Source organism: Pimephales promelas, chromosome 14 (assembly GCF_988280905.1).
Source record: "Pimephales promelas chromosome 14, fPimPro1.hap1.1, whole genome shotgun sequence".
NCBI classification, from domain to species: domain Eukaryota; kingdom Metazoa; phylum Chordata; class Actinopteri; order Cypriniformes; family Leuciscidae; genus Pimephales; species Pimephales promelas.
The window spans coordinates 9,026,335-9,048,977 of record NC_142782.1 but is presented as its reverse complement, the minus strand read 5'-3'; the positions used below and the strand labels follow the sequence as shown (position 1 = coordinate 9,048,977).

Genomic DNA, 22,643 nt, shown 5'->3' with positions numbered 1-22,643 from the left:
ACCCTTTGGATTTATGTCGCGGCCATTGCCGCGTCTCATGATGCAGTGAAAGGTAAGTCTATGGGAAGCATGACCTGGTCATCAGGTTCCTGAGGGGAGCGAGGGGGCTAAATCCGCCTCCCTCCCCTCCTGCCCTCTGGGGACCTCTCAGTAGACCTGGGTGCTCTGCAGAGGCCTCCCCTGGAGCCTTTGCAGTCGGTAGAGTTTTTGCCCTGTCCTATGTGACAGCACTCCTGATTGCATTGGTCTCCATCAGGAGAGTAAGGGACCTGCACGCACTCTCTGTTGACGAAGTGTGCCTGGAGTTCGGGCCGGCTTACTCTCACGTATTCCTGAGACCCCGGCCTGGATATATGCCCAAGGTTCCTACCACTCCCCTCCGGGACCTGGTGGTGAACCTGCAAGCGCTGCCCCTGGAGGAGGCAGACCCAGCCTTGGCACTGCTCTGTCCGGTACGTGCTCTCCGCACCTATGTCGACAGAACGCAGTGTTTCAGGACCTCAGACCAGCTCTTTGTCTGTCATGGGGGGAGCCAGAAGGGAAGGGCTCTCTCAAAGCAACGGCTGTCCCACTGGATAGTGGATGCCATTGCTTTGTCTTACCAGCAGCAAGGCCTTCCGTGCCCCCTTGGTGTGACGGCCCATTCCACTCGGAGTGTAGCCTCCTCTTGGGCTTTAGCGCACGGCGCCTCGCTAACAGACATCTGCAGAGCTGCAGGCTGGGCGACACCCAACACCTTCGCCAGATTCTATAATCTGCGAATTGAGCCGGTATCCTCTCACGTACTCGTTTCGGCCAGTTCTGGATCCGCTCAGGTGTCTTCGCTTGCTCGCCACTCCACTCCCCGGACTGGATAAGTGCGATATTTCCTCAGTTCTTCCATTGAAGTCTTGAGTCCTCCAGCACCGACGATGCGGGCACCACTGCTGTTGCTCTGGATGCTGGCTAGGTGCCTCCATGCGCACGGTTCCCCATGGTAACCGTCTCATGTGTATTATCCACTGTAAGCCTCTCTGAGCATGTGTCTTCCCTTGGCAAGCCATCTGCCACCCCTGGAGTTGAAATTAGTAGCCACCTGCGGTTGGTACTCCAGTGTTCCATATGTGTTCCTATGTGGCCATATGTGTATTCGTAAGTCCTCCCTTCGGTAGGCAGCTGGTAGCATGTCCCTTCCGGGATATGTTTCCCAGTGTACCTTGGTAATCCTGTGTCAAAGTCGGATCCCCCCAAAAAAAAAAAAAAAAAAAGAGGTAAGGCTCGGGGGTCCAGACTTTCGCAGGGCACTGGAAGACAGCTTGAAGATGGCGTGATGGCACAGACCCCCAATCTCCGTCACTTCTGACGTAACTCGAAGTGACTACGAAAGGGAACGTCTCGGTTACGTATGTAACCCTTGTTCCCTGAGTAGGGAACGGAGACGTTACGTCTCCCTGCCACTTCTGCTGTATCGCTGGGTAGACGCCGAGTTCAGTCTTGGCTCCTCAGCGAAGACATACTGCGGTTGCGTTCACTTCCTCCTTTTATACTCACGGAGTAGGGCGGAGTACGCTATGCAAATTTCCGCAGCCCCAAGGCATTGCATGCCATTGGCTCGTGTTTAAATACTCGAAGAGGATTGGCTTTCTATGCGAAACCCCCAATCTCCGTCACTTCTGACGTAACGTCTCCGTTCCCTACTCAGGGAACGAGGGTTAGATACGTAACCGAGACGTTTCTCTCTTGATAGCATGTGTAGCACTGTTGTACCATGGTGCTTTAATTTTCTCTCGAACCTTTTTTAATCTAATTGGCGCAACAATATCTAATGTACTAGTAAGAATGGTGCTTAAACTGCTAGTCATTTCCTCTAATTCATCTGTTTGTTTGGGTTCACTTAGCAGCTTAGATAGATCAGGTAAGCTATTTGAGAATCCATCTATAGTGGTTGGAAGGATTGTTCTGCCTGGTCTATAACGTGGTGCAACATGACATATTTCATCAGTACGTATTATGCAAGTCACCATGTAATAATTAGTGACATCATCGCTTTGCGGTATAATATCTATATCAGTTGGATCGGTTCCATATGATATAATTAAATCTAGTGTATGATTTAGACGATGAGTGGGACCACTGACGTTTTGTTTGACCCCAAAGGAGTTTAATAAGTCTGTAAACGCAGCCCCTAAAGCATCATTTGTATTATCTACGTGATCTACGTTCTACGTGACATCTGATATGTTCGCCATTATAACAGATGATCAGTAAATTAGTAGTGATACTACAACTATCACTACTAATTTAGGATTGAAATGTCGGAAATAACCAGGATTCAGTGAAACGGGTGTAAAATGAGACAATCAATAGGCGAGAGGGCACGCGTGGAATGCTAGCGGGCTAAAGGCTAGTAGCCAGGATTAGGAAGGTTGGATATAAGTAGCGATATCAAAGCAATCCAATTGTTTTTTATAAGGAATACTATCGAGGATAAGTTCACATAATATAAAAATAGAAAGTGCTTGTTTATAAATAAGTGGTATAGAAGAAAAATCAAGGATTAGTGAAGAAATTCTCCGGAGCTACAAACACAAACAACCGATCGCACGTGCAGAATGAGTGAGGGGACCCTCACTCACTCAGAAACACCATAGGAACCACACAGACTACCATAGTAACCACCTAAAACACCCTAGCAACCACCCAGAACACCCTAGCAACACTCTAGCAACCGCCTAACAACCACCCAGAACACCTTAACAACACCCTAGCAACCAACCAGACCACCCTAGCAACCACCTAGCAACACCCTAGCAATCATCCAGAACACCCTAGCAACCACCTAGCAACACCATAGTAACCACCCAGAACACCCTATCAACACCCTAGCAACCACCCAGAATACCCTAACAACCATCTAGCAACCACCGGGAACACCCTAGCAACCGGGTGGTGAGATTTGCCACTGCAAGCATCACTTCACATTTTCTTCTGGAAATGTGCCATAAATGTGTTACATAGGTCAAAAATTGACCCATGTATAGCTAATACAACATCAGAAGAAGTCTATAAGTTTATATTGTTATGGTAAAAGGGTCCTCAAAAGGTTTCAAACAATATAAACATGAAATCTAATAAAAGAATTGATTAGTTAACAGCTAAATCATGCCAAAAACATTATAGAAACTCTATAGTAACCATATGTGAGCAATACCAACCACCTGGTAACACCATAGCAACAACCCAGAATACCATAGTAACGACCTAAAACAACCTAGCAACCACACAGAAACCCCCACCAACAAACAAGAACACCCCAGCAACCACCTAACAACACCCTAGCAACCATCCAGAACAACCTGGCAACAGCCTAGCCACAACCTAGCAACATTAGCACCTTAACAACCACCCAGAATACCCTAGCAACCACATAAAAACACCACAGCAACCACCCAGAATACCCTAACAACCACCTAGCAACCACCCAGATGCAACTGGGTGATGAGATTTGCCACTTAAGGTTCAACTTCACATTTTCTTCTGGAAATGTGCCAGAAATGTGTTCCTGGTGGTCAAAAATTGACCTATGTATATCCAATATAACATCAGAAGGAGTCTTGTTTTGTTTTAAACTTTTTGAGGAACCTTTGACCAGAAATGAGTTCAATGACATCATGAGAAGTAAATCTATCATTATATTAACCCACAGATCAAGTAGACATAAATGTGTTCTTGGAGGTCAACAATTGACCTATGTATATCTAATATAATTGACCAATGTATATCTTATATAACATCAGAAGGAGGTCAAATATTTGTCTGGCTGAAATGACATCAAGAGAAGTAAATCTTTCTGAATACTCACCCACAGATCAAGTACCTGTGGGCCATACATGTGTTCCTGGAGGTCAAAAATGTACCTATGCATAGCTAATATAACATCAGAAGGAATCTATAAGTTTATTGTCACAGTCTGTCGTCTTCACCTGTTTTCTCCCGTCATCTGCACCACACTTCCCCGGATCCTTTTGTTCCTCTCCCGGACTCACTCCCCAATCAGCCACCTGTTCCTCGTCCTGTCATTATCTTTTTCACCTGTGTTCACCCCAATTAGCCTTATTCCTCTGTGTATTTAGTTCAGTCCAGTTTGATTCAGTTTTGTCGGTCAATGTGAATGTCAGTGTTACAATGAGTGTTTCTACCCGTCTTCCTGCCTGTACCTGTATCCTGTTTCGTGAGATTAAACCTCTGTATTGGAACTTTTGATCTCTGCCTGTTCGTCTGCCTGAACTCCTGCACCAGATTCCGTGACATTTATATTGTTTTAAACTATTTTGAGGAACTTTTGACCAGAAATGAGTTCATTAGGTCAGATATGGACTTCTCTCTGGCTTAGGAAGCATCTATTGGAGTCTATGAGTCTGTATGGAAAGATCAAGATCAAGAACATTTGGGACAGAAACATGTTAAATGACATCTGCCTTAAATGACATCATGAGAAGTAAATCTCTAATCAACCAGAACACCCTAGCAACCACCTAGCAACCACCTAGCAACAAACCAGAACACCCCAGCAACCAGCTAGCAACACCCTAGCAACCACCCAGAACAACCCAGCAACCGCCTAGCAACACCCTAGAAACCACCCAGAACCCCTTAGCAACCACCCAAATACCCTAGCAATGGTATAGCAACACATATATCAACCACCCAGAATACCCTAAAAAAACACCTAGCAACCACCCAGAACACCGTAGCAACAACCCAGAATACCCTAGCAATGGGGTGGTGAGATTTGCCGCTTCAAGCTCCACTTCACATTTTCTTCTGGAAATGTGCCATAAATGTGTTCCTGGAGGTCAAAAATGTATCTATTTTATCTGATGTTATAGTTATTTATGTATCGATTTTATCTGATGTTATAGTCAGACTCCTTTCTGACTATAACATAAGAAGGAGTCTAAAAGTTTATATTGTTTAAAACCTTTTGAGGAACCTTTGACCAGAAATGAGTTTAATAGAGGAGTTTAATAGTCAGATATGGACTTCTCTATGGCTTAGGAAGCATCTGTTGGAGTCTATGAGTATGTATGGAAAGTTCAAGATCAAGTTGTTATGAAGTGGAAGGATGATGAACCCAAACGCAGACAGTGTACAATGAACTCAGGGTTTATTAGGACAAAAAAGGAAAACAAAGCCCTCGAGGGGGCAAAACAGACGAAACAAGGGAAGTTAGACTGACAAGACTAGACTAGAGAATGACTGAACAAGAAACCAAAAACACTATGTATAACACTACAAATGACTAACAGCGACTCTCTATGACAAAGCTCTCCACAAAAATACTCACAGGTAACATTAGGCAACATTTGGCAATGAACCGACACAGGACAGCAAACACAAGGGGATTAAATAGGAAACACTAATGACGAGGACAGGTGAAACTGACTAGACAATAATCACAAGACAAGGATAACAAGGGGGCGGGGTAACGTAATGAGACAACACAAGCACATGGCCCAAACAACAGACCATGCGCTTGTACACAAAACATGATTCGGTCATGATCCTGCCTCATGACCAGAGAAAAATCAACCACAAGAGGGCAGAATCATGACAGAACCCCCCCCTTAAGGAGCGGCTACCAGACGCTCCTCAAGGGGACATTAAACACGGGACATGACAGACTGTGACAAAGACAAAAACCAACAGTACATAGCAAAAACTAACAAAGGCAAACAAGAATACACAACAACAGGGTTGGGGTGGAACATCAAAAATAATAAACAAGGAAGGGGAGGCGGAGGGACAACAAAGTCCTTGAGCGAGGGTCCAGGGTGCACAGGCGGGACGGTGATCTTGGGACCACGGGGTATGGGCTTGGGACGGGGGGTCCGAACGAACTTGGGTGGAGTGGTGTGGGTAGAGGGAGAAACAGTCAGGGGTTGAGACATGGCAGGGGAGACAGGAGAAACAAGCGGAAGTCCAGGGGCAGTGGAGACAGGGACAAATGGGGAAACAGTCCGGGAATTAGTGGAGACAGGGGCGACCGGGAAAACAGACTGGGGTACTGCATTAGTGGCAGCAGCAACAAACTCAGAGGACTCAGAGGATGGGGAAACAGGACTCCTGACGGGGGACATGACAGGCGAAAGGACAGGACTGGGTGCAGCGCTCTCTGTGGCGGGCGCGGGTGCTGCGCTCTCGGCGGCTGGCGCGGGTTCGGCGCTCTCGGCGGCTGTAGACACGGGACAAGACAACATGCCAGATCTGGCTGGAACCTCCAGAATCTTGGCTAGACTTGACAGGTACTTGGACAAAGTTCTTGCCGCAACGGCAATAGGCAACTCCTGATCTGCTGACACTGACCGCAAAACAGCCTCAGCAGCCGAATCAGCTGCAGCCCTCTCGGCGGCGCTTACGACAGCAGACTCAGGAACTGTGACTTCAGCAGCTGGTTCAGGGACAGCGCTTACAGCCGCGGGCTCTGGGACAGCGCTTACGGCAGCGGGCTCTGGGACAGCGCTTGCGGCAGCGGGCTCTGGGACAGCGCTTGCGGCAGCGGGCTCTGGGACAGCGCTTGCGGCAGTGGGCTCTGGGACAGCGCTTACGGCAGCGGGCTCTGGGACAGCGCTTACGGCAGCGGGCTCTGGGACAAGCGGAGATGAAGGACGAGAGGCTCCCCTCCTCCTCCTCTTCTTCCTAGGCCGTGGCACGGACGTAGTAGACGGACCCTTGACTGGTTGGAGAAGCTCAATGGGGGCTGTAACTGGTGCAGGAAGGGCAGTCTCAGACAGCGTAGACTCCGTCGAGGATGATTCCGAAGGAGAATCCCATGAACTCCGTCTGCCTCGCTTGCCACGGAGATCAGGAGGTGTGGACGAAACCTCAGGAGAAGAAACCAGATCTGCTTGAGTAACCACAGCTAGAACACGACCCTCCGGGATCACGGGCAGCTTGGCGGATGGCGACAACAAGGAGGGACCCTGCGGCTCCTCTAGACAAAGACAATCCACCATGTCCCGGAATGGGCGATGAACCAGTCTCTCTCGTTCAGCCAGAGGTGGGGAAACGTTGAGGCCAGCTATGAAGTAGCGATTTAGGTGGATGTCAGGTAAGAAAAACCTCCTCCTTTCAGCGACTTCAGCGTACTCCTTCAACGGCAGCTCACCCTGAGGGGGAATTGGGAGCTTGCCCCCTCTCGAGTCAGAAATGGTCTTGAGCTACCAATCTTCTAGAAGATCCAACTGCTGATCTCCAGATGAAGGCAAACAGTCTGCTGGGTTCTGCTTTGGTCGGTTCATTCTGTTAGGAAGTGGAAGGATGATAAACCCAAACGCAGACAGTGTACAATGAACTCAGGGTTTATTAGGACAAAAAAGGAAAACAAAGCCCTCGAGGGGGCAAAACAGACGAAATAAGGGAAGTTAGACTGACAAGACTAGACTAGAGAATGACTGAACAAGAAACCAAAAACACTATGTATAACACTACAAATGACTAACAGCGACTCTCTATGACAAAGCTCTCCACAAAAATACTCACAGGTAACATTAGGCAACATTTGGCAATGAACCGACACAGGACAGCAAACACAAGGGGATTAAATAGGAAACACTAATGACGAGGACAGGTGAAACTGACTAGACAATAATCACAAGACAAGGATAACAAGGGGGCGGGGTAACGTAATGAGACAACACAAGCACATGGCCCAAACAACAGACCATGCGTTTGTACACAAAACATGATTCTGTCATGATCCTGCCTCATGACCAGAGAAAAATCAACCACAAGAGGGCAGAATCATGACACAAGTACTTTTGGGCCAGAAACATGTTCAGTAGGTCAAATTTTTGTTTGGCTGAAATGACATCATGAGATGTAAATCTTTCGGTATATTAACCCACAGATCAAGTACCTGTGTGCCATAAAAGTGTTCATGGAGGTCAAAAATTGACCTATGTAATATAACATCAGAATGTTATATTACATAGTCTATAAGTATGCATGGAAAGTTCAAGATCAAGTACTTTTGGGCCAGAAACATGTTCAGTAGGTAAAATATTTTTCTGGCTGAAATGACATCATGAGAAGTAAATCTCCAACCAACCAGAACACCCTAGCAACCACCAAGCAACAGCCTAGCAACCACACAGAACACCCTAGAAACAAGCCAGAACACCCCAGCAACAATCTGGCAACACCCTAGCAACCACCCAGAACACCCCAGCAACCGCTTAGCAACACCCTAGCAACCACCCAGAACACATTCGCAACCACCCAGAATACCCTAGCAACCGCATAGCAACACCATAGCAACCACCCAGAATACCCTAAAAAACACCTAGCAACCACCCAGAACACCGTAGCAACCTCCCAGAACACCCTAGCAACCGGGTGCTGAGTTTTGCCGCTTCAAGCTCCACTTCACATTTTCTTCTGGAAATGTGCCATAAATGTGTTCCTGGAGGTCAAAATTGACCTATCTATATCTAATATAACATCAGAAGGAGTTTAAAAGTTTATATTGTTTTAAACTTTTTTAGGAACCTTTGACCAGAAATTAGTTCAATATGTCAGATATGGACTTCTCTACGGCTTAGGAAGCATCTGTTGGAGTCTTTGAGTATGAATGGAAAGTACAAGGTCAAGTACTTTTGGATCAGAAATATGTTCTGTAGGTCAAACATCTTTCTGGCAGAAATGACATCATGAGAGGCAAAGCTCTCGATATATTAACCCAAACATCAAATACCCGTGGACCATAAATGTGTTTCTGGAGGTCAAAAATTGACTTATGTATAGCTAATATAACATCAGAAGGAGTTTAAAAGTTTATATTGTTTTAAACTTTTTTAGGAACCTTTGACCAGAAATTAGTTCAATATGTCAGATATGGACTTCTCTACGGCTTAGGAAGCATCTGTTGGAGTCTTTGAGTATGAATGGAAAGTACAAGGTCAAGTACTTTTGGATCAGAAATATGTTCTGTAGGTCAAACATCTTTCTGGCAGAAATGACATCATGAGAGGCAAAGCTCTCGATATATTAACCCAAACATCAAATACCCGTGGACCATAAATGTGTTTCTGGAGGTCAAAAATTGACTTATGTATAGCTAATATAACATCAGAATTAGTCTAAAAGTTTTTATTGTTTTAAAATTTTTGAGGAACCTTTGACCAGAAATTTAGTTCAATATGTCAGATATGGACTTCTCTATGGCTTAGGAAGCATCTGTTGGAGTCTATGAGTATGAATGGAAAGTACAAGGTCAAGTACTTTTTGGCCAGAAACATGTTCAGTAGGTCAAATTTTTGTCTGGCTGAAATGACATCATGAGATGTAAATCTTTCGGTATATTAACCCACAGATCAAGTACCCGTGGGCCATAAAAGTGTTCATGGAGGTCAATAATTGACCTATCTAATATAACATCAGAATGTTATATTACATAGTCTATAAGTATGTATGGAAAGTTCATGATCAAGTACTTTTGGGCCAGAAACATGTTCATTAGGTAAAATATTTTTCTGGCTGAAATGACATCATGAGAAGGAAATCTCCAACCAACCAGAACACCATAGTAACCACCAAGCAAAAGCCTAGCAACCACCCAGAACAGCCTAGAAACAAACCAGAACACCCCAGCAACCATCTGGCAACACCCTAGCAACAACCAAGAACACCCCAGCAACCGCCTAGCAACACCCTAGCAACCACCCAGAACACATTCGCAACCACCCTGAATACCCTAGCAACTGCATAGCAACACCATAGCAACCACCCAGAATACCCTAAAAAACACCTAGCAACCACCCAGAACACCGTAGCAACCTCCCAGAACACCCTAGCAACCGGTGTGCTGAGTTTTGCCGCTTCAAGCTCCACTTCACATTTTCTTCTGGAAATGTGCCATAAATGTGTTCCTGGAGGTCAAAATTGACCTATCTATATCTAATATAACATCAGAAGGAGTCTAAAAGTTTATATTGTTTGAAACTTTTTTAGGAACCTTTGACCAGAAATTAGTTCAATATGTCAGATATGGACTTCTTTACGGCTTAGGAAGAATCTGTTGGAGTCTTTGAGTATGAATGGAAAGTACAAGGTCAAGTACTTTTGGATCAGAAATATGTTCTGTAGGTCAAACATCTTTCTGGCAGAAATGACATCATGAGAGGCAAAGCTCTCGATATATTAACCCAAACATCAAATACCCGTGGACCATAAATGTGTTTCTGGAGGTCAAAAATTGACTTATGTATAGCTAATATAACATCAGAATTAGTCTAAAAGTTTATATTGTTTTAAAATTTTTGAGGAACCTTTGACCAGAAATTAGTTCAATATGTCAGATATGGACTTCTCTATGGCTTAGGAAGCATCTGTTGGAGTCTATGAGTATGAATGGAAAGTACAAGATCGAGTACTTTTTGGCCAGAAACATGTTCAGTAGGTCAAATTTTTGTCTGGCTGAAATGACATCATGAGATGTAAATCTTTCGGTATATTAACCCACAGATCAAGTACCCGTGGGCCATAAAAGTGTTCATGGAGGTCAAAAATTGACCTATGTAATATAACATCAGAATGTTATATTACATAGTCTATAAGTATGTATGGAAAGTTCAAGATCAAGTACTTTTGGGCCAGAAACATGTTCAGTAGGTAAAATATTTTTCTGGCTGAAATGACATCATGAGAAGGAAATCTCCAACCAACCAGAACACCATAGCAACCACCAAGCAAAAGCCTAGCAACCACCCAGAACAGCCTAGAAACAAACCAGAACACCCCAGCAACCATCTGGCAACACCCTAGCAACAACCAAGAACACCCCAGCAACCGCCTAGCAACACCCTAGCAACCGCATTCGCAACCACCCTGAATACCCTAGCAACTGCATAGCAACACCATAGCAACCACCCAGAATACCCTAAAAAAACACCTAGCAACCACCCAGAACACCGTAGCAACCTCCCAGAACACCCTAGCAACCGGGTGCTGAGTTTTGCCGCTTCAAGCTCCACTTCACATTTTCTCTGGAAATGTGCCATAAATGTGTTCCTGAAGGTCAAAATTGACCTATCTATATCTAATATAACATCAGAAGGAGTCTAAAAGTTTATATTGTTTTAAACTTTTTTAGGAACCTTTGACCAGAAATTAGTTCAATATGTCAGATAGGGACTTCTCTACGGCTTACGGCTATCTGTTGGAGTCTTTGAGTATGAATGGAAAGTACAAGGTCCTGTACTTTTGGATCAGAAATATGTTCTGTAGGTCAAACATCTTTCTGGCTGAAATGACTTCATGAGAGGCAAAGCTCTCGGTATATTAACCCAAACATCAAATACCCGTGGACCATAAATGTGTTTCTGGAGGTCAAAAATTGACTTATGTATAGCTAATATAACATCAGGAGTCTATCAGTTTATATTGTTTTATACTTTTTGAGGAACCTTTAACCAGAAATGAGTTCAATAGGTCAGATATGGACTTTTCTATGGCTTAGGAAGCATCTGTTGGAGTCTATGAGTATGTATGGAAAGTTCAAGATCAAATACTTTTGGGCCAGAAACATGTTCATTAGGTCAAATATTTGTCTGGCTGAAATGACATCATGAGATGTAAATCTCTCGGTATATTAACCCACAGATCAAGTACCCGTGGGCCATAAAAGTGTTCCTGGAGGTCAAAAATTGACCTATGTAATATAACATCAGAATTAGTCTATAAGTTTATATAGTTCCCTTTCGTAGTCACTTCGAGTTACGTCAGAAGTGACGGAGATTGGGGGTTTCGCATAGAAAGCCAATCCTCTTCGAGTATTTAAAAACGAGCCAATGGCGTGCAATGCCTTGGGGCTGCGGAAATTTGCATAGCGTACTCCGCCCTACTCCGTGAGTATAAAAGGAGGAAGTGAACGCAACCGCAGTATGTTTTCGCTTCGGAGCCAAGAGAACTCTTCACTCCTGAAAGCCATTCTCACTGTTCAAGACTCTTCGAGACGAGCGTCTTCTTCAGTGTTGGTGTGACGGCGGTACCCAGCGAGATTCTGCATCGCCTGCAATCTGAGCAGTGGTCTGCCAGACTTTGCGCTTCTCCCTGGTCGCCTCAGCGCTGAAAGAGTGAATTTCCTCCTCTCATTGAAAGAGCTGCACGTGGCACGTCTTTTTAAAGATGGTTCGCCCGTGTTCTTCTGGGTGTGGTCGATTTCTATCGTCATCTGATGGTCACGATCGCTGATTTGTATGCCTGGGCATTCAGCATGCAGCAGCAGCGTTCGTGGATGACTCATGTTCCTTCTGTGGGAACATGACCATCTCTACACTGAGGTCGAGACTCAATGATCTGACTAAAGTGAGAGTCCCCGTCCCCCCTACTCGATCGGCTTCCTCCACGGGGGGCCCGTCGACCCGGGGACCTGGTGATCTAACGGTGACGGTGTGGAACAAAGCCCCGACGATTCCTCGGGCCACACCTCCCGCCTCAGTGCGAGAGCCAGCGAGCGTTAGTTCGATTCAGTCGGCCGCTTCTTCAGCGGTACCGGCTGCTTCGGGCAGCGCTCCAGATGATGATGCGATGTCGATCACAGCATCACTAGGCGGGCTAGAGTCCTCAGGAGATGAGGATGCGGCTGCGTTGCCTCCTTCGGGAGTGCCAGCGTTGCCCCTTTCGGATCCCGAGCTGACGGCCATGCTGTCTCGAGCCGCTGGGAGTATCGGGTTAGAGTGGAACCCTCCGCCCTGCCCCGATCTCTCACGGATGGATGATTGGTTTTTGGACAAAGCTGCCGCCGCAAGGCCACGGCCAACTCCATTGCCTTTCTTCCCCGAGCTGCATGTGGAGTTATCGCGCTCTTGGGGGGCTCCCCTGTCCACTCGAGAGCGCGATCTCTCCCCCGCCTTCCCCCCCCTCGATGGTGGGGCCGCCCGTGGGTACACTGGGATGCCCCCGGTGGAGCGCTCTGTTGCGATGCAGCTGTGTCCACAGAGCACCTCCTCCCGTGGTCCTCTTAAGCACCCATCCAAAGCCTGTAGGTTCTCGTCTGCTATGGCGGCGCGTTCCTATAGAGCGGCGGGACAGGCGGCCTCCGCTTTGCATGCGATGAGCACTTTGCAGGTCTTCCAAGCGAAGCTGCTCAGAGATATGCACGAGGGCGGGACTGATCCAACGGCATTCAAAGATTTGCGGTCTGCCACTGACCTTGCTCTCCGGGCGACGAAAGTGGCCGCTCGCGCCGTTGGTCAGGTGATGGCCACCAGTGTGGTCCAGGAGCGCCATCTCTGGCTCAACCTGGCAGACACTCGGAGCGCTGAGCGGACTCGTCTGCTCGACGCCCCACTCTCCCAGGTTGGCCTTTTCGGCAGTGCAGTCGAGGACTTTGCCCAGCAGTTCTCCACTGCCCAGAAGCAGACGGAGGCAATCAAACATATTCTGCCCCGACGACCAGCTGCTGCCTCCACCCAGTCGTCGGCACAGATGCCTCCCGCTGCTCGCCGCCGAGGACGCCCCCCGCGGCTCCCCTCCCTCCCGCCCGGCCCCAGCAGCAGCCTTCATCCGGGCCGCGGCGTGGAGGAGGCCGCAGGCAGGCGTCACAGCCCCCTCAGGCCGCACGCCCCGCTAAACGCCAGGCTAAGCGACGTTCCTGACACGGGCTGCTCAGTGATGAAGTTGAGTTTTTCCCAGAAGGCGGTAGCAGGCCCCCTCCTTCCCCCGGTGGAGGGCCGGGGGAGAATCTTTTGTTCTCAGCTCCCCGCTGCTCACCCACGGGTGGGCAGCACCCTGAGTTGGTTAAAGAAAGACTTGACATCATCACTGAGCACACAGACAGGATTGGGTGCGCTCGACGTCCCAGTGCGTCAGCCCACTCATTCCTCTCTGTCTCTGAGGGCGCGGAAGGGAGCGTGTGTCGTCCCCGGGCTACGCCACTCCCTTCCCCCTCTATCGCCAGACCCCCGGCAGAACAGACCCCCGTGGAACGCTCTGCCTTCCCTGGTCTCTTCTGTCGGGGAGCGGGCTTCGACGGTGCATCCGGGCGGGGTAACTCCAGCGCGCATGCCGGTCGACCCACCTCGCTGCCCCTCCGGGGGGACGTCTGTGGTTCGGATGACCCCGCTGGTTCACTTCCTGGAAGCCTGGCTAGAGCTTCCCGGGCTGTCCCGCTGGGTCATCAGAACGATCAGATTCGGCTACGCAATTCAGTTCGCACGGTCTCCTCCCCGTTTCAGGGGAGTTCGCTCCACGATGGTCGGTGGCAATGCCCCGGTCATGAGAGCGGAGATTGCGACCCTGCTGGCGAAGGGTGCAATCGAGACGGTCCCTCCAGCCGAGATGAGGTCCGGGTTTTACAGCCCCTACTTCATTGTCCCCAAAAAGACCGGTGGGTTACGACCGATCCTGGACCTGCGCATTTTGAACCGTTCTCTCCATCGACTACCGTTCAAAATGCTCACAGCCAAACGCATTCTCGAATGCGTTCGGTTTCAGGATTGGTTTGCAGCGATCGACCTGAAGGACGCGTACTTTCATGTCTCCATTTTGCCTCGACACAGACCGTTTCTTCGGTTTGCTTTCGAGGGCCAGGCATATCAGTACACGGTTCTCCCATTCGGGTTAGCTCTGTCCCCTCGCGTCTTCACGAAGATCGTCGAGGCAGCCCTTGTTCCCCTTCGCGAGCACGGGGTTCTCATCCTGAACTATCTCGACGACTGGCTGATACTGGCACACTCTCGAGCTCAGGTTTGGGAACACAGAGACCTGGTGCTCCGGCACCTAGCCCGTCTGGGCCTTCGGGTCAACCGGGAAAAGAGAAAACTTTGCCCCGTGCAGAGGATCTCTTTTCTCGGCATGGAGATAGACTCGGTCGCCATGTCCGCGCAGCTCACGAACGAGCGCGCGCACTCACTGCTGACTTGTCTTCGACAGTTCGAGGGCAAGAGTGCGGTTCCACTGAAACTATTTCAGAGGCTCCTGGGGCATATGGCATCCGCGGCCGCGGCAACGCCGCTCGGTTTGCTTCATATGAGACCGCTTCAGCTGTGGCTTCGCGATCGAGTCCCAAGGTGGGCATGGCATTGCGGTTCGCTCCGAGTTCCAGTGACTCCAGCGTGCCGCCGAACCTTCTTCCCGTGGTCGAACCTCAGCTTCTTACGGACCGGCGTCCCTATTCAGCGAGTTTCCAGGCATCTCGTTGTCTCCACGGATGCGTCTACCACGGGTTGGGGTGCCATGTGCAATGGGCATGCAGCCGCGGGTTCCTGGACAGGAACCCAGCGCCTCATGCACATCAATTGCCTCGAGCTGCTGGCAGTACGGCTCGCCCTGCACCGCTTCCGAGCGTTGCTCACGGGCCAGCATGTGCTTGTCCGTTCAGACAACACTACGGCAGTAGCGTACATCAACCACCAGGGGGGTCTACGCTCACGCCGGTTGTCGCAGCTCGCCCGCCACCTCTTGTTATGGAGTCAGAAGCACCTGAGGTCCCTTCGTGCAGTATACATTCCTGGAGACCGGAACCTGGCAGCCGACGAACTGTCACGGTCCGTCCTATCTCCGGCGAATGGCGACTCCATCCCCAGTCGGTCCAGCTGATTTGGGACCAGTTCGGGGAGGCACAGATAGATCTGTTCTCCTCTCGGGACTCATCCCACTGCGCCCAGTTTTATTCCCTGACCGAGGGTACGCTCGGCTCAGATGCGCTGGCACACAGCTGGCCACGGGGCCCACGCAAGTATGCGTTTCCCCTAGTGAGCCTCCTTGCACGGGTGTTGTGCAAGATCAAGGAGGACGAGGAGCAGGTCTTGCTGGTAGCCCCCTATTGGCCCACCAAGACGTGGTTCTCCGAACTCATGCTCCTCGCGACAGCACCTCCTTGGCCTATTCCTCTGAGACAGGACCTACTCTCTCAGAGACGGGGCACTCTGTGGCACCCTCGTCCCGATCTTTGGAGGCTGCACGTGTGGCTCCTGGACGGGATGAGGCAGGTTTGAGTTCGCTGCCACCTGCGGTGGCGGCAACCATCACTTCCGCAAGAGCGTCGTCCACGAGACACCTTTATGCGTTGAAGTGGAACCTCTTCGTCAATTGGTGTTCTTCTCGCGGAGAAGACCCCCGGAGATGTTTGATCGCGGTTGTGCTTTCCTTCCTGCAAGAAGGGTTGGAGCGCAGGCTGTCGCCCTCCACCCTTAAGGTTTACGTCGCGGCCATTGCCGCTTCTCATGAAGCAGTGGAAGGTAAGTCCTTAGGGAAGCACGACCTGGTCATCAGGTTCCTGAGGGGAGAGAGGAGGCTACATCCGCCTCGTCCTCCCCTCGAGGTCTTGGGACCTCTCGGTAGTTTTAAGTGCGCTGCAGAGGCATCCCTTTGAGCCTTTGCAATCGGTAGAGTTAAAGTTTCTGTCCATGAAGACAGCACTCCTGGTTGCATTGGCCTCCATCAAGAGGGTGGGGGACCTGCACGCATTCTCCGTTGACGAAGCGTGCCTGGAGTTCGGGCCGGCTTACTCTCACGTGATCCTGAGACCCCGGCCTGGATATGTGCTCAAGGTTCCCACCACTCCCTTCCGGGACCAGGTGGTGAACCTGCAAGCGCTGCCCCTGGAGGAGGCAGACCCAGCCTTGGCACTGCTCTGTCCGGTACGTGCTCTCCGCACCTATGTCGACAGAACGCAGTGTTTCAGGACCTCAGACCAGCTCTTTGTCTGTCATGGGGGGAGCCAGAAGGGAAGGGCTCTCTCAAAGCAACGGCTGTCCCACTGGATAGTGGGACGCCATTGCTTTGTCTTACCAGCAGCAAGGCCGTCCGTGCCCCCTTGGTGTGACGGCCCATTCCACTCGGAGTGTGGCCTCCTCTTGGGCACTAGCGCACGGCGCCTCGCTAACAGACATCTGCAGAGCTGCAGGCTGGGCGACACCCAACACCTTCGCCAGATTCTATAATCTGCGAATTGAGCCGGTGTCCTCTCACGTACTCGTTTCCGCCAGTACTGGACCCGCTTAGGTGTCTTCGCTTGCTCGCCATTCCACTCCCCGGACTGGATTAGTGCGATATCTCCTCAGTTCTTCCATTGAAGTCTTGAGTCCTCCAGCACCGACGATGCGGGCACCACTGCTGTTGCTCTGGATGCTGGCTAGGTGCCTCCATGTGCACGGTTCCCCATGGTAACCGTCTCATGTGTATTTTCCACTGTAAGCCTCTCTGAGCATGTGTCTTCCCTTGGCAAGCCATCTGCCACCCCTGGAGTTAAATTTTAGTAGCCACCTGCGGTTGGTGCTCCAGTGTTCCATATGCGTTCCTATGTGGCCATATGCGTATTTGTAAGTCCTCCCTTTGGTAGGCAGCTGGTAGCATGTCCCTCCCGGGATATGTTTCCCAGTGTACCTTGGTAATCCTGTGTTAAAGTGGGATCCCTAAAAAAAAAAAAAAAGAGGAGGGGTCCAGACTTTCTAAGGGCACTGGTAGACAGCTTGAAGATGGCGTGATGGCACAGACCCCCAATCTCCGTCACTTCTGACGTAACTCGAAGTGACTACGAAAGGGAACGTCTCGGTTACGGATGTAACCCTCGTTCCCTGAGTAGGGAACGGAGACGTTACGTCTCCCTGCCACTTCTGCTGTATCGCTGGGTAGACGCCGAGTTCAGTCTTGGCTCCTCAGCGAAGACATACTGCGGTTGCGTTCACTTCCTCCTTTTATACTCACGGAGTAGGGCGGAGTACGCTATGCAAATTTCCACAGCCCCAAGGCATTGCACACCATTGGCTCGTTTTTAAATACTCGAAGAGGATTGGCTTTCTATGCGAAACCCCCAATCTCCGTCACTTCTGACGTAACGTCTCCGTTCCCTACTCAGGGAACGAGGGTTACATCCGTAACCGAGACGTTTTAAACTTTTTGAGTAACCTTTGACCAGATATTAGTTCAAAAGGTCAGATATGAACTTTTCCATGGCTTAGGAAGCATCTATTGGAGTCTATGAGTATGTATGGAAAGTTCAAGATCATGTACTTTTGGGCCAGAAATATGTTCAGTAGGTCAAATATCTTTCTGGCTGAAATAACATCATGAGAAGGATCAATTAATTACCCATAGGCTGGAAATATGTTCAGTAGGTCAAAAATGAGCCTATATATATAACATCAGATTGATTCTATCAGTTGATATTATTTAAAAACGTTTGAGGAAACATAGACAAGAAATTAGTTCAATAGGTCAGATATGGACTTCTCTATGGCTTAGAATCAAGTACCCGTGAGCCAGAAATATGTTCACTAGGACAAAAAGGAACCTATATATAGCTTATAAATCATCAAAAGTCAATAAGTTAATATTTATTAAAACCTTTGAGGACCCTTTGACTCTTTCGCATGGATTCTACTACTAATTCTTTTGTGCACTGACGAAAAAACATCACTTGAGCGGTCGTGCAATGCAATAACTTACTCGTTCCTTTGTGCAACAAAGAGATGTGTAATGCATGTGTTTTGTAACAAGGGAAATAATTGCATTAGTGGTTGCATTTCTGTGATGAAGAGAAATTGTTGCCATTAGCTGTTTCCTTACAACGCATGCAATAACTAACTCATTCCGTTGTTCAACGAAAACACCTCTAACGTCTAACGTTGTGCATTAAAGAATATGCACGCAATAACTAACATGTTTCTCTGTGCAATAAAAAGAAAACACCTAATATGTTTCATTGGATTGCATAACAATCTAAATTGTTCTTCGTTGCAATGAAAAGGCATAACGTGATGTTTTCTCGTCTGTGCACAAAAAATGTAGTTTGTAAAATAGAAATGCACGCGAAAGCACATGCATACATTTTCTTTTCATTGCAAAGAGGAACAAGTTCGATATTTTATGCATTGCAATAAAAAAAATTACCCGTTGTTTTGTGCAATGAAGAGATATGGATTGTACATGAAGAACGTTGTGCATCAAAAATAACATATATGTACTATGCGCTTTATTGCATTCAAGAACTAAACCTTTCCTTAGTGCTTTGACTGGATAATGTGTGTTGTTTCATTGCAATGCTTACATTTTCTAACTTATTCTTCTTTGCAATGAAAAGAAAAGATAAAACACGCGTGCTTTTCCATGCATTTCCAATCTACAAATAATTACTTTGTGTTTTGAAGAGAAAACATCACAAGAGCGATCTCTTTACAATGCATACACTAACTTGTTCCTTTGTGCAACGAAGAGATTTGCATTGCACATGCACGCAATAACTAACCTCTGTCCAATGAAAAGAAAATACCTAAGATGTGTTTCATTGCATTGCATGACATATCTAACTTGCTCCTCGTTATGCATATTTACGCAAAAACTAACCTCTGTGCAATGAAAAGAAAACAACTAAGATGTGTTTCATTGCATTGCATGACATATATAACTTGTTCCTCGTTATGCATATGCACGCAATAACTAACCTCTGTGCAATGAAAAGGAAACACCTATGTTATGTTTCATTGCATTGCATGACGTATCTAACTTGTTCCTCGTTATGCATATGCACGCAATAACTAACCTCTGTGCAATGAAAAGAAAACAACTAAGATGTGTTTCATCGCATTGCATGACATATCTAACTTGTTCCTCGTTATGCATATGTACGCAATAACTAACCTCTGTGCAATGAAAAGAAAACACCTACGACGTGTTTCATCGCATTGCATGACATTTCTAACTTGTTCCTCGTTACGCCTATCCACGCAATAACTAACCTCTGTGCAATGAAAAGGAAACACCTAAGATGTGTTTCATTGCATTGCATGACATATCTAACTTGTTCCTCGTTATGCATATGCACGCAATAACTAACCTCTGTGCAGTGAAAAGAAAACAACTAAGATGTGTTTCATCGCATTGCATATCTAACTTGTTCCTCGTTATGCATATGCACGCAATAATTAACCTCTGTGCAGTGAAAAGAAAACACCTACGATGTGTTTCATCGCATTGCATGACATATCTAACTTGTTCGTCGTTATGCATATGCATGCAATAATTAACCTCTGTGCAGTGAAAAGAAAACACCTAAGATGTGTTTCATCGCATTGCATATCTAACTTGTTCCTCGTTATGCATATGCACGCAATAACTAACCTCTCTGCAGTGAAAAGAAAACACCTAACATGTGTTTCATCGCATTGCATGACATATCTATCTTGTTCCTCGTTATGCATATGCACCACATAAGCTTTACAGTGCATAGTATAGCTATTGAGCTCATTTCTGGTAAAAGGGTTCTCAAAAGTTTTTAAACAATATAAGCTTATAGACACCTTTTGATGATATATAAGCTATACAAAGGTTCCTATTTGACCTACTGAACATACAGTAGTTCTGGCCCACGAGTACTATATCTTAAACTTTCTAAACATGCTCATTGACTCCTTTTGATGTTACTGAAGCCATACAAGAGTCCTTATTTTACCAATGAACACATTAGCCATATGGATTGTTTATATCTGACCCACTGAAACTCATTTCTGCTCAAAGGGTACTTGATGATTAGGTTACTATACATTGATATTTACTACTTATGATGTTTTATGAGCATGAAGATATTTGACCGACTAAACATATATCTGTCCCACGAGTACCTGATATTGAACTTGTTATACATACTAAATAGACTACTTCTTATGCTACTTCTTAGACTACTTCCTAGACCTAGAGGTTCTTTGACCCACAAACATAGTCCTGGCCGACAAAGTCCTGGCTGACGAGGTCTCGAACTTTCTACAAATTCTCATACTCCTTTTGATGCTTCTTAAGCCATATAGAATGTCCATATTTTAAAGGGTTAGTTCACCCAAAAATGAAAATTCTGTCAGTATTTACTCACCCTCATGTTGTTCCAACCCCGTAAGACCTTCGTTCATCTTCGGAACACAAATTAAGATATTTAAGATATTAAGATCGCTCCTGCATACAGTCCATAGGCTTCTTGAGGGACTGGCTCTTGCTGTCCCCGAAAAGTCATTAAAGACATCGTTAAAATAGTCCAAGTGACTACAGGGGCTCAATCTTAAGTTTATCAAACGACGAGAACACTTTTGTGCGCAAAAAAACAACAAAAATAACGACTTTATTTCAACTATTCACTTCCTTCTCCATGAGCCTGTAAGTCAGTTAACGTAGTGTGATTGCGTAGAGCTACGTCACACGTAGGCTCACTATTGGCCGACGCTGGTCATGTGTGTGTGATGCGTGTGACGTACAATAACAGAAGCTTACGCTATTAAACTAGTAACCTGACTCGCGCAGAGGGAGAAATAAACGAATAGTTGAAATAAAGTCGTTATTTTTGTTGTTTTTTTTGCGCACAAAAGTGTTCTCGTCGTTTGATAAACTTAAGATTGAGCCCCTGTAGTCACTTGGACTATTTTAACGATGTCTTTAATGACTTTTCGAGGACAGCAAGACCCAGTCCCTCAAGAAGCCTATGGACTGTATGCAGGAGCGATCTTAATATCTTAAATATCTTAATTTGTGTTCCGAAGATGAACGAAGGTCTTACGGGGTTGGAACAACATAAGGGTGAGTAAATACTGACAGAATTTTCATTTTGGGGTGAACTAACCCTTTAAGTATTAAACTCATGTCTGGTCAAAGGGTCCTCAAAAGTTTTTAAATAAGAAAAACTTTTAGACTCCTTCTGATGTTACATGAGCTATAGATAGGTTCCTTTTTGACCTACTGAACATAGTTCTGGCCCACGATTACTTGATCTTGAACATTCTAAACATACTCATTAACTCCTTTTGATGTTACTGAAGCCATACTAGAGTCCTTATTTTAACTACTGAACATATTTCTGGCTAAAGTGTTCTTTGAAAATCAGGATACTATACAGAATGACATCTTATCATGTTATTTTAGCCAGACAGATATTTGACCTACAGACTGTATTTCTTGCACATGTGTACTTGATCTTGAACTTTCTACATACTCATAGACTCCTTTCGATGGTTCCTAGGCCATATAGAATTGTCCACCTATTGAAATTATTTCTGAAAAACTTATGGACTCCTTTTGATGATATATAAATCAATTGCCAAAAACATTATAAAAACTCTATAGTAATTTGGACACTACCAACCACCTAGAAACACCATAGGAACCACACAGACTGCCATAGTAACCACCTAAAACACCCTAGCAACCACCCAGAACACCCTAGCAACACCCTAGCAACCATCCAGACCACCCTAGCAACCACCTAGCAACACCCTAGCAACCACCCAGAACACCCTAGCAACCACCTAGCAACACCATAATAACCACCCAGAACACCCTATCAACACCCTAGCAACCACCCAGAATACCCTAACAACCATCTAGCAACCACCGGGAACACCCTAGCAACTGGGTGGTGAGATTTGCCACTGCAAGCACTACTTCACATTTTCTTCTGGAAATGTGCCATAAATGTGTTACATAGGTCAAAAATTGACCTATGTATAGCTAATACAACATCAGAAGGAGTCTATAAGTTTATATGGGGGCAATGGGGTGGTGAGATTTGCCGCTTCAATCAATCAATCAATCAAATTTTATTTGTATAGCTTCAAGGCTCCACTTCACATTTTCTTCTGGAAATGTGCCATAAATGTGTTCCTGGAGGTCAAAAATGTATCTAT

General features: G+C 46.8%; 1 protein-coding gene across 1 annotated transcript in view; it reads right to left on the bottom strand.

The window, feature by feature from the left end:
* Positions 1-5,207: 5,207 nt before the first annotated feature.
* LOC148973666 (uncharacterized) overlaps positions 5,208-22,643 on the bottom strand; it is a 32,968-nt gene continuing 15,532 nt past the window's right edge. The window contains exon 2 of the mRNA XM_089119202.1: positions 5,208-7,148. Coding sequence (XP_088975328.1) covers positions 5,643-7,148 — 1,506 coding nt within the window. The 3' untranslated portion in view covers positions 5,208-5,642. The remainder of the gene's footprint in view (positions 7,149-22,643) is intronic.